Here is a 13,061-nt window from a genome sequence, read left to right as displayed (position 1 = left end):
AAATTAATCTCATACAGGGTCTCAGTGCAGCCTATGTAGAAATTTTCCGGGGAGCCATTTCAAAACTATTGCCCACTCCCGCAAAGTCTCACTATCAATTTTCATTACGAGATATCACCAGAGTGGTACAAGGCATTGTTCTGGTACCGGCCAAAAGATTGGAAGACCAAGAGAAATTGGCTCGACTTTGGGCTCATGAAACCTATCGCGTATTCTATGATAGGTTGACTATGTGAGAGTTTTGAACGGTTCGTTTAACTAACTTCGTATCCCGTACACAGATTAATCGATCAGAAAGATCGCGAAACATTTTTCGACATGGTTAACAATGCGTGTCAAAATTGCCTTCGATTGAAACTTAGCTCAGCGCTTTCTCAACGATTGCCGGAGGGAACACGTTTGAGCGATCAAACCATGAGAGATCTGGTCTTCGGTAGTTACATGGAACCGGATGCCGATCCCAAATACTATGATGAAGTAACGGACTGGAATAAGTTGGAAAATGTCATGAACTACTACATGGCCGAATATAATGCCGATTCCAATTCACCAATGGACTTAGTGCTGTTCCGGTTTGCAATTGAACACATTTCCAGGTATATCGTTGTCTTGAGGAACCTTATAATGGATTTTATGTTGGTACTGGGTGTTTTGTAGAGTGGCACGAATACTTCAAATGCCCGGCGGAAATGTACTTATGGTTGGTCTTGGTGGGATCGGACGTCGTAGTGCTGTTAAACTGGCTGCATGTATGTTTAATGTTGTTTGTGATGCAACGACAACCCTAATTCACTCAACATATCACTGTAGGTATAAACGAAGCTGATCTATTCCAAGTCGAAGTCAGCAAGTCGTATGGGTTCAATGAGTGGCGAGAAGATATGAAGAAATTGCTTATGAAAGTGGGAATTTCCGCTAAAACTGTGGTGTTCCTCTTTTGTGATTCTCAGGTACAGTTCACTTAACGTTCCATTGTATGCTGCAGAATTTCCTAAATTTTTCCGACCTTTCTGTCAGGCAAAAGATGAAGTTTTTATTGACGATTTGAATTCGCTATTGAACACATCCGACCTACCGAATTTATTCCAATCAGAAGAGAAAGCGATCATTCTTGAAGCTATGCAAACCACCGCCAAGCAACTGGTAAAGTTCGAAATGTTTTTCTTTCCATTAACTGTTATTCGTGTTTGTCTACTATGAAGGATCGGAAAATCGAAAGCACTCCACTGGCTCTATATGGCTTCTTCACGGAAAGGGTACGAGGTTCACTACGTATTGCTTTGGCATTCTCACCAATTGGCGACTCTTTCAAAAACCGACTCAGGGTCTATCCTTCGCTTATCAATTGCTGCACTATAGACTGGTGAGTGCACATTTCCGATTCGCACACGATTTCAATTTAAAAAGAAAATTGAAATGACACTAACAGGTTCACCACATGGCCAGATGATGCGTTACATCGTGTAGCAGAAAAATTTATCAGAAGCATGAATTTATCTCCATCGTCCGATCCAGTTTCCATTCCAAAGAATTCGTCCGTTGAAACAGTCAGTCAAGCTGAAGTCTCTGAAGTGATTGAATCTCCTCTATCTGATGTAGAAAAGAGTATCATTGAAGTGGTCATGTTTTTCAATGTCAGCATCGAAGAAGCTAGCGCGCGGTAATCATAATGCTGACATAGCTACTCAGTTCATCAAGTCTACCTTCTATCTTCCATAAAGATTTTTCCAAGAACTTGGACGCATAAACTATGTCACGCCCACATCATATCTGGAAATGTTTCGCTCATTCAAATTGCTCTATAACCAAAAGTACGCCGAAATAACCAAGAAACGTGATCGGTAATGTCCTATTCACCATACCACCATTACATTTGCTACAGCATCAAAGGGTTCTCTTCCAGATACACAATCGGTTTAGATAAGTTAGAAAATGCGTCTGGTCAAGTGGGCACAATGCAGGAAGATTTGATTGCCCTTCAGCCCGATTTGAAACGACTATCAGAGGAAACGGAAAAAATTATGGTCACTATTGAACGAGACACAGCCGAGGCGGAAAAGAAAAAAGAAGTCGTAGGTGCTGATGAGGCAGCTGCCAACGAAGCAGCCGCTGCAGCTCAAGGTAAGTTCTTTGTAATGCACTCTTCACATTATCCGTCGCAAGTCTTCGTCACTAGAAATTGGTTAAAATTAATCCATCCGAAATAACTCGCAGCTATCAAAGACGACTGTGATAGCGATTTGCAGGAAGCGATACCGGCATTGAATGCTGCCTTGAGTGCATTGAATACATTAAAACCACAGGATATAACCATCGTCAGGTCGATGAAAAATCCACCATCTGCTGTTAAGTTAGTTATGGAAGGTAAATTGTATACCACCGACCGTATAACGTAATTTGTAGCTGTTGTATCCATAAAATGCAAGCGATTTCATTTCCACAACGTTTTGTTGCCATTGTGGAAATGATAGTAGCTTTAAATTGCTGTGAACAATGAATGTTTGCAGCGTTTGACTGAAACATAACGTTACAATTTTCAGCTGTGTGTGTCATCCGGAATGTGAAACCGGACCGTAAACCAGACCCATGTGAGTATAACAATAGTGTTTTGGAAATTAATTTAAAAAAGTTAAATAAATTCTTGCGGTAGCGCATTAGCAGATGTGAAAAGTGAGAATTTATTCTGCATTTTTGAGTTAAGAGAAGAGTTTTACCATTTTTAATAAAATCTAAGATGGTGGCTAGCGGCCATTTTGTTAGGCAATTGTCTTACGGTCTTCAGTACCTTACAAACAAAGAACATTTTATTCAAATCGGTCAGAGTTCAGTCGCTCACTATACTTCCTCGAACTGTTCTCATGATCCGATTTTGATAGGTTTTTCATTATTTATTCTGAAAACGTTGGAAAATTCCGGATATTTAGGCGAAATTTCCGGGTTCCTATCCCTTGTCACACAGTTCCTGTTCCACATGGAATTTATCTAGCAATTATGTCGTTGGTAACGTCCTAAAGCTCACTCAAGCTTCATAATTTGGGTAGTTGCAGTGGGTTTGGTGGCTGCAACGATGTACACACTGAATGAGTCGTATGACGTAACCCAAGTACGATGAATGTGTCCGATTCAATACGATTAAGTACCTGACTTTCCTCAGAGAGTATTTGCATACTTCGAGGCGCGGTTCGGAAGTCATGTTAAGCTGGTGGTCAAGACTGTACTTGTTGGTGAGGTCTCTAAAACGTTTAGAGTAAAAAGAACAAATCTTTCGAACTTAGCACTCCTATTAGCACTACCAAACGGGGAAAAAGGAATTAACAAAATAGCTCAATTTACAGTAAAGACGGGCAGACGAACTATTTTTTCTCGTTGATTTGGCATTGGAGGGTTTCGTTTTACTAAGAGATTGGAACTCGACGTGTTACAAACGTATACGAACCCTCTACTAGATACGGGTCTAAAAAAGAGATCTGCCTTGTTTTAGCAATTTCGAAGTAAATCGAGTATAAAGCTTGAGAATCCAGGTCAAGGGCTAGATTTATAGCTAACAGTTTTCAATGCTTGCCACCTTGCCACGCCACAACATACTTGTGAGTTCAGATTATATCATAAAGTTGACCCCTCAGGTAATTAATTACTTCTGCTGCAGCAATGTAATCTACTATTGTATCGAACACTTGACGATGCTGGAGCATGAAAAGTATGAAGCTCGATCCAGCCTTCCTGTACAAATATTTTGAATTTCATTTCTAAAACTCAAATTGTTTGCGGAACGTTTTCGTATTATAACGAAATTAGGTTTTCGGATTTATTTGAGTTGCCAGCGATTTCCAGTTGTAGCGCTACCCCCAAAACCGCACATCGAATTTCCTCAATTCACACACCATTTAAGCTTCATTTAAACAAGAATTTACTCCCAATTCGACGCGGAAGTCATTCGCAGCTTATCCCATTTTCCCATTTCCTTAAACAATCACAATGAAAATACCATTCGAAATGATTATATGGCAAAAATATGCTGCCTCACACCAACATATAATTACACCCAAAAGACTATTTAATAAAGTAAAACTGAGTATCACCGGCTAGATGGTGATTGTAACAACCGAACAACCAACTGCCAAATGCTGGCTTGTAATAACTTTTCCGGATTTCAAAAGAAAATTTCATTTCGCACAAAAATAAAATTTATTTTTTTTCCAGCAAAAACTTTTTTCCTCCTTAAAAGCACCGTTTTCTTTCATTTCATTTATTTATTTTCTTCTTTTATTTTTGTGTTTCTATATGTGTAGTAAATAGGTATTATATGATTTCTTGGAAGAACAAAAAAAAAGTAGAAAGCATAAAGTGCACTCTAAGCTCTTTATATGCTTTGAAGTGGCACATTATTGTTATGTTTTCATACCGGACATTTCTACCGCTCTATATCGTTTTTCATATAAATTCTCAATTTTCGTTCGTATTACATGCTTTGCTAACATGAACTTTGTATTTCCATGTTCGCATCCTGTTCTACCATTTCAAATGAAATATAAAAAAAAGCCGGAAAAATGGTCGAAGACTATTGGGGACCATCGTTGAAAATGTTAAGCGATTTTAAATTTCTGGAAAATTTGAAAACATTCGACAAAGACAACATTCCACCGCCGCTTATAAAGAAAATCCGAGACAAGTACTTGAAAATTTTGAAAACGTTATTCCCCTTTCCAGTTCACAGCAGAAAAATAAACAATTTTCCACTTCTCTACTTTCAAATAAGGTTCATTAAAGATCGGGATTTTGTTCCGGAAAAAATCAGAACCGTATCAACGGCCTGCGAAGGTCTGTGTCGTTGGGTGCGTGCTATGGATGTGTACGATAAAGGTATAACATATGATATGCTGTGCGCAAACAAATCCGTTGTCTTGTACATATTTTAACGGTTCATGTGAAACATTCTTCCCGGATAGTGTCAAAAATTGTTGCGCCCAAGAAGGCTGCCTTGAATGCCGCTGAAGTTGAATTGAGCGAACAAATGGAGAAATTGAATTCGAAGCGTGCTGAGCTGCAAGTGATTTTAGACAGTTTGCAGGCGTTGAATGATTATTTTGCTGAAAAGGCACGACAGAAGAAAAATCTGGAAGACAGAATTGATATGTGCGAGAAGAAGTTGCAGAGGTAAATTCCAACAATGTTTCTTACATTTCAAACAGAAAAAGCAATTTTAAAGTTCAGAACTTTCATGGAGTCTTTTTGAGTATAGTCGACGTCAGTGAAATTTATAGCCATGAATCCGGTCCACTCATACAAACAATAGTTCTTAGTGGGTTTTATACGGGTGAAATAGTTACACGCACGTGCGTGGTAATGGTAAGACCTTATCATGCTCGTACGTTAGTAAAGGGAGTGAGTATCTAGATTATTATCCCGGGAATAGGGTTGGAGATGACAAAAATGGTGGTTTTTCAGGGATTTTATGTGCATTCCCGAAATCGGATAAGGAAGAATGGAGAAAACAGTCTTTCTACCGAACCTCTTCTACTTGCGTAATTCTAGAATTTTGAGAGCTTTACGGTTTTGTTTCAAGTTCCCTTCTTCCACAGCTTTTGGGATTATTTTTGTGGTATTAGGTCGGTTCCTCCAATTCCATCCCTCCTCCACATGGTTCACCATCCTCGCAGTTCTAGAACTTCTGGATTTTGATGGATTTTTTTAGATTTTTCTGAGTTACTTTCTTCCCTTTTGGGATTATTGAGGTGGGTCAAAAAATTTGTTTGGAAACTTTTGAGATTTCCAAGTTAGAAAGACCCCCAGAACCGTACTGTGTGAAAACTTCGCCGAACCCCGAAACTTCCAAAAGAAACGATATTAGTCAAACAACCCTCAAATGGTGAAGGTAACGCAAGTTCTTATGTAGTAACTTACAAAATGTCTGATATCGTTAGAGGTAACGCATTCTGCTTCTAAGCTCACACATTTTACCAGAGAAAATCTGTCACAAGCGACAGATGTAGATGAAAGAAAACACCATTAGAAAATAGAAAAAAATTTGTTGAAATTGTCCTGTACTCTAATTTGAACCAAAAAAAAATTAACAAAAAAAGTCCTTGCATTTCACTCATTGAAAACCTTTTTTTCTTCTATTCTTTACAATTTGCTTGTTTTCTCGGTTCTTGTTTACTTTTGTTGGAAACGAAAATAAAGATTAAATTAAAATTACAAATTATCATCAAAGGGCAGAAACGTTAATTGGTAGCCTTGGTAGCGAAAAGGATCGTTGGTCAGAAAGTGCACTCGCTTTGAACGATTCCCTGGTGAATGTGTTGGGTGACGTTTTACTTGCTGGCGGCTGTGTAGCATATCTGGGTTGTTTTACTGTTGATGTACGTATACCACACATTTAAAAATACTTCATTCACATAAATAACAAGCAAACAAAAAAAATGTTCATGTTTTGCTAGCTGTAACATTCACTCGTAATATTACATGCATATGATACGATGTTGAGTTTTTAATAAAAAATTTTTTAGCCCGTTCGTCGTATTTTGTCTCCATTTTATGTTCAGGTTTTGCGATTAAAATTTGTTTTTAAATTCACAACAAAATTTATAGTACCGTGAAGCAATCATGAAAATGTGGCATCAAACTTGTATAAAGAAGAACATACCATGCTCCGTTGAATTCTCGTTGGCTGACACACTGGGTGATCCGATGCAAATACGGGCTTGGACACTGTCTGGCCTACCATTTGACAATTTTTCCATTGAAAATGGAATAATTGTGGCTAATGCGAGACGGTATCCGTTGATGATTGATCCGCAAGGTAAAACTTTTTGATTTGAAAATTTCAAACTTGTGAAATTTGCAAACGAGCGTTGGAGTGTGTGTTTAGCTGTCTGTTTTTCTGCGAATTGTAGTGAAAATTCATAAATTTGTTTTTGTGAATGAATTTCGTTCATATTTTTCCGTTTAACTTGTATGATGTAAAATATATCCTCTTGGAAAGATTGACGCAAGTCCTTTACTTACAACAGTATTGATATCAGATAGGGTGACACTCAAAGCTCTGATAGGCAAAAATTCAACTTTGCCACCAATATTCGCTGAATTTTAAGAAGCAAACAAAACATTTTCGAGTTGAAAAAGATCACACACAACCCTTTTATTTTTTGGAAGAGTCTCTTTATAATACTGTGGCTAATGGCACCGGTTGCCAATAGCCTCTTTATTATACCAATGCTAATCGCACCCAGTGCCATTAGCCACAGTATTATAAAGAGACAATTGGCACCCGGAAAAAATCTTAATAAACGAGCCATCAGAACAGTCGGAGCGTTTGCTGCGACTGAGCCCCGTACAAACCCGTATATCTATTGCGTACGTGACCCTAGTGCGTCTGTCACCCTACTTTGACCGTAAGCCTATTGCGCCGGTTAATGTAGTTAAAGTAAAATTATTATGTAATGTGTACATCTTAGAAATTGCGCATAGCGCAATTACGAAGCCCCGTACGACGTTCCTTTCAAATAAAACAAAAATTTCAAATAGCCCTAAAATGTTAATTTATTGAGTATAAATACACATAGGGCCTAGTATCGGCCTATTCGGCCTTTGATTACCTTCCAAATGAAACAAAAATTACGAAAAACGGATGAAATTTGCTCGAGTTATATGTAAAATACACATAGGGCCCTAGTAACGGCCTTAGTCCAAGGACCCATTTTTTTTTTCAACAACATTCTATTCGGTGTTCGATTATCTTTCAAATGAAACAAAAATTACGAAAAACGGATGAAATTTACTCGAGTTGTGTGTAAAATACGCATAGGGCCCTAGTAGCGGCCTTGGTCCGAGGACCCAAATTTAATTTTTTTTTTCAACAAAATTCTATTCGGCCTTTGAATACCTTCCAAATGACACAAAAATTACGAAAAACGAATTAAATTTACTCGAGTTCAATGTAAAATACACATAGGGCCCTAGTAGTGGCCTTAGTCCAAGGACCCAAATTTAATTTTTTTTTCAACAACTTTCTATTCGGCGTTCGATTACCTTCCAAATGAAACAAAAATTACGAAAAACGAATTAAATTTACTTGAGTTCTATGTAAAATACACATTGGGCCCTAGTAGCTTTTCCCTTCTAGGGCCCTAACTCACGGTCCACTCACCCGATTTTAAAAAACTTCTTTTTCCTGGATTGGTATTCAATACCTATCATTTGCCTATCATTTACATTTCCATCGTTTATTTTGCCATAAATATCACCAAAAGACCTTAAATCACTTAGGTGGCCCTAACTCACGAAGGGCCGACCCGAATATGCCCATCTTTGAACTTAGCCTCACTATTTCGACTATCTTTCAGGGAAAAAAAAATTTTGAAATCGGATTTGATTTACTCAAGATATCGACGTGACGGACAGACAGACAGACAGACGGACAGACGGACAGACAAAATTTTTATTGCAGATTCGTCATCTATGAACATAGGCAAACACTTTGCCCTTACCGTCTGCTTCGAATTCCATCAATTACACACGCCATCGTAATCCTATAAGCCCCTTTGTACTTCGTACGGGGCTAAAAATCCGGATATTTTGAAAATTAAACTTGTTTTGTACACAATCCTAGAGAATTCATCTTTCTACGAAATGTGACGTAAAGGCGGATTGTTCGATCCTGAGGAATTCATCGTTTTACGAAATGTAACGCAAAGGTAGTTTGTTCGATCTTAGGGAATTCGTCCTTTTACGAAATGCAACGTAAAGACGGGTTATTCTATACTAGGGAATTAATCCTTTTACGAAATATAACGCAAATGCGTTTTGTAGAATACTAGAGGCGGATGTTCGATCCTAAAGAATTAATCCTTTTACGAAATGTAGCGTAAAGTAGTATGTTCGATCTTAGGGATTCCCTTAGGGATTTCGGTGACTACATGCCACCAACTTGCAATCGTTGTGACTTATATTGAGATTACTTTTGTCACAATACTAACGTGACATTAGTGACTTTCGGGATCTTTTTTTGTAAAAGTGAGAGCAGACCTCGGCGGTATACTAGATTTTTTTGGAAATGTTTTGTTTTGTTGGTTTTGTCTATGGATATATTCATATATTAACAGAAGTTCTGCGTTAAGAAATTGATATTTAAGAATCAATTTTCGCATGGGCAAGCAATAAAATAGAATACAGTCCATGCTGCTGGCATGATTCCATAATTCGGAAACAATTTCGAGATACTCGCAACCTCATTCGTGTGTTGATCAACAAGCTTCGGTAACTGTTAGTTATGACAAGTGTAGAGTTTACATATCCGAGCCGAAGGCGATATTCAATACACTTGTGAGGTTGCTCTTGTCTCAAAATTGTTCCCTCATGTAATAAATCATTTTCGCAGCATGCACTGTAACTTACTATTTGAATGTAACATCTTGGCCAAGGAGGAAAAGCCAAAAGATTAATTTTTTTTTTGTATTGTGGACTTGCGTCACGGTGCCTTATTGACTTGGTGCTACGGTAATATTCAATTTGATATCCCTCGGCGAATCGTTTTATAATTCTATCAATAAAAACGTTTTATTTCTCGCGATGTAAATAAAACCAGTCGGAGCATTGATATGGATGTGAATGTTTATCCGTTTTTATGTTTGTTCAAACTTTCCATATCCGAGTTTTAGTTGTTCCGTAAAAATTATTTAACGAGAAAAAAAAATCATTTTCTTTGCCTCAGGCGCATTGGAAATGTTCCAAAAATTGTTTTTTTCCACGTCGGAACATTCACATAATCACATACCGAAAATAATTCAGTTCAACGTTATTTTTTGCATTGATTTACATTGGTGCATTGGAAATCTGTTATGTAGCAAAAATCGAGGCCAGAATTTGCAGAAAAAAAGGCAGCACACTCCAAACTCCCCGAAAAGCAATAATTTTGCCTTAATTACCCACCCAAACAAATATTTTTTTTAATTACTTTTTTTCTACTCCATTTTCCATATACACTTTCCTTCTGGTATGAAAATGTTTAATCGCTGGGGCACGTCTATATGAACAAAAAAGCTCAAGCAAACAAATGGATTAAAAATATGGAAAAAGAAAACCAACTGAAAGTCATAAAGCAAACAGATAATAACTACGCAAACGTTGTGGAGAATGCTATTCGATTTGGATTTCCTGTTTTATTGGAAAATATTGGTTTGTAAAAATTTCAAGTAAAATTTATGGTTTCTATCTTTCGCCTCCTCTTCACACTCTCTCTCTCCTACGCGCCCCAACTTTTCTTTCATCATAATCGAATAATCTGCTTTCAGTGTTTTTCATTCATTCATCGATTGTGTTAAACATTTTCAGGCGAAACAATTGATTCAATGTTGTTTTCGGTGCTCGAGCGTAATGTGGTTACGATTAAGGGTGGAAAGTTTATTAAATTTGGCGATGGGATGATTGATTACAATGCCAATTTTCGTTTGTATATGACAACCTGTTTACGGAATCCACATTATCTACCCGAAACATCTGTAATGGTGACACTGTTGAATTTTATGATAACCGAACAGGGGCTCCGCGAACAGCTTTTAGCAACGGTTGTCGTTAAGGAACGGCCGGATTTACAGGAAAAGAAAGAGAAAATGATTATTGAATCGGCCAAAAACAAAGACATGCTGTACGCGCTCGAATCAAAGATATTGGAAGTGTTGTCGGCGTCGGAAGGAAACATTTTGGAGGACGAAAACGCCATCACGATATTGTCGTCGAGTAAAGTTCTATCCGAAGAAATTACCGAAAAGCAGGCAATGTCCGTGATAACGGAGAAGGAGATCGATGAGGCTAGAGAGAGATATGTCCCGGTTGCCGCATATTCGTCGGTGCTGTTCTTCTGCATATCCGAATTGGCTAGCATCGATCCGATGTACCAATATTCGTTGTCGTGGTTCATCAATTTGTTCGTGGCAACAATTGCCAAAGCGCCGAAATCCGATGATTTGGCGGAAAGATTGAACAGTTTGAACGACTTTTTCACGAAAACCATTTATGAGAACGTGTGTCGATCACTTTTCGAACAACATAAGCTCGTGTTTTCCTTCGTCATGTGCATTGGGGTAATGAGATCGCAGGTATGTAAACACAGCTTCAGCGTCATTTGTGGTGTGTTGGTATTTATCTTTTTCAGTTAGAATTTCTCAGAACATCAGATCATATGATTGAGTATTAATAGGGTAAAAACGCCAGTTTATCTAGCTATGCATCTAGATAGTGACATCTATTATTTAAACAATAGAACACAAAAGAATGGCCGGAATTAGATGCATGGCGGAAAACAGGTGTTTTTAACTTCACCAGTTCATGAGTAAAGTAGTTCGTAAAGTTGAGAAAAATTATTCTAGAAAATAGGCCCTGGTAGCAATTGTTGACTTTTCCCCGTAGCTAAATGGATGGAACGCAATTCATTTATTCAATATTTTGCTCTAATATCCATTCGACATTATTTGATATTATTGCCGTGGAACATCAAATTTTTAGTTTTGATTCTCGGTAAAATCATAATATACGAATCTCGCATATGGATTTTCATCCAGGCAAATATAAAATCAGGGATTTTCAAACCTGTGCAACGTACAAAGTATATGTTTGCCGTTTTCGCTTTTAGCATTTATTTGCGAGTTTGTTATTAATTGCAAATAATGCCTTAAAGTCCATTTCTTTCTCTAACGCTTCAAAAATTTTTGGCGTAAGAAAATTTTGAAGCGTGAATTGAACTTGAATCACTATAAGTGATAGATTTAACTGAACAATTTACAAGTAAAATTATCTGTGAAAATCGCGATTCCCACCAACGCCGTGTATCGAATAATGATAGAAACCCACTTGTAAAATGGCAAATGCAGTCACAAAGGAAAACAATATTTTGCCGTACGACCCATTTTTGAGAACGTTTTTTTATGAAAAAACTTAAGATTTGAGAAATGCGACAAACCCTAAGCAGATTCATGAAATTTCTCGAATTTTCTTGATTTTTCTGATTTCGAGAAATAAAAAGTAATATCTTCTCAGACTAAAGTGTCCACTCCACTCAACAAAAAGTACTCCGTGAGAGAGCGAGCTGTCAAATAAACAAAGAAAAAATTGAAAAAATTCAATTTTGTCTCTCACACGGAGTACTTTTTTCGTAAGAGGAAACTAAGCATTAGGTATCGGTACACTCCATAATACAAACGCAAACGGCCTCCCAATAAGTGTAAAATTAGTACCCCTTGAACAATCGAATCGGTGGCAAAGTAAAGGAGGAAACGTACTACACTCCGTTTACTCACCGTTTACGCTATTTTCATTTCATTGTTAAAAACGGCGACCAAAACGGAGTGAATTTTTCATACCTTTTTGTATCAGAACAATGCTCTCATGGGAATATTCCACAGCTCAGCTACTAACAAATTAAATCTAGTTAGAAATCTGACGTTTTATTTTAGGACATCGATAGTCAGTGCTCTGAAAGAGTACGGTGCCGTGTAGCCTGTTCTATTTCCGTGAAACTTTATATCCAAGCGTATATATATATATCTCTTTGAACTGTATATATAGCTTATAAAAATTAATAAAGTAATGCCAGATTTTTGTATTCGTTTGTATTTCGTAGAATTTTAAATGACGTGGTGTAAAATCCTTTTTATTTCGTGGAATTTTAAATGGCAGTATAATATCCACTTTCTGTTTAAATTAATCAGAACGGATTACATTTGTAATTTTCACATTCGTGAAACCAAATGAAATGACAAAATGCATTCAAGGTGTGCGGATCGACGTTTTTTTTTTTTTATTAAAAATCGCCCAAAACCACTTACAGTGGAGGTGTGACGCAAGTCCTGTTATCCACTTACAAAAGAACTGATATCGGTGTAGGTGACGCTTACAGATTCGACAAGCAAAAAGATATGCGTCACAAATGGCAGCTGATGAGGAAAGCATGCGAAAGTTTTATCAACAAAAATTTTACCCGAAAAATTTTAGGAAGAAAATTATAACCAAAAAAATTTGCGTCACAAGTGGCAGATGTTGAGGAAGGAAATTTTTATAATTGTGAAATA

The 13,061-nt window shown here is 37.4% G+C and overlaps 1 protein-coding gene across 1 annotated transcript in view; it reads left to right on the top strand.

Moving 5' to 3' along the window:
* Window positions 1-13,061, top strand: part of LOC119075005 (dynein heavy chain 3, axonemal) — a 71,945-nt gene that overhangs the window by 46,671 nt on the left and 12,213 nt on the right. The window contains exons 39-56 of the mRNA XM_037181408.1: window positions 18-223; window positions 282-596; window positions 658-749; window positions 811-950; window positions 1,018-1,143; window positions 1,203-1,363; window positions 1,430-1,660; window positions 1,722-1,841; window positions 1,904-2,121; window positions 2,215-2,364; window positions 2,541-2,588; window positions 4,540-4,669; window positions 4,757-4,860; window positions 4,947-5,154; window positions 6,212-6,359; window positions 6,589-6,799; window positions 10,039-10,173; window positions 10,330-11,093. Of these exons, the coding sequence (XP_037037303.1) occupies window positions 18-223; window positions 282-596; window positions 658-749; window positions 811-950; window positions 1,018-1,143; window positions 1,203-1,363; window positions 1,430-1,660; window positions 1,722-1,841; window positions 1,904-2,121; window positions 2,215-2,364; window positions 2,541-2,588; window positions 4,540-4,669; window positions 4,757-4,860; window positions 4,947-5,154; window positions 6,212-6,359; window positions 6,589-6,799; window positions 10,039-10,173; window positions 10,330-11,093 (3,507 nt within the window). The remainder of the gene's footprint in view (window positions 1-17; window positions 224-281; window positions 597-657; window positions 750-810; window positions 951-1,017; window positions 1,144-1,202; window positions 1,364-1,429; window positions 1,661-1,721; window positions 1,842-1,903; window positions 2,122-2,214; window positions 2,365-2,540; window positions 2,589-4,539; window positions 4,670-4,756; window positions 4,861-4,946; window positions 5,155-6,211; window positions 6,360-6,588; window positions 6,800-10,038; window positions 10,174-10,329; window positions 11,094-13,061) is intronic.

This window comes from Bradysia coprophila, unplaced genomic scaffold (genome assembly GCF_014529535.1).
Source record: "Bradysia coprophila strain Holo2 unplaced genomic scaffold, BU_Bcop_v1 contig_151, whole genome shotgun sequence".
Taxonomy (NCBI): domain Eukaryota; kingdom Metazoa; phylum Arthropoda; class Insecta; order Diptera; family Sciaridae; genus Bradysia; species Bradysia coprophila.
The sequence above is the reverse complement of the archived record's forward strand: the minus strand, read 5'-3'. Positions and strand labels throughout refer to the sequence as shown.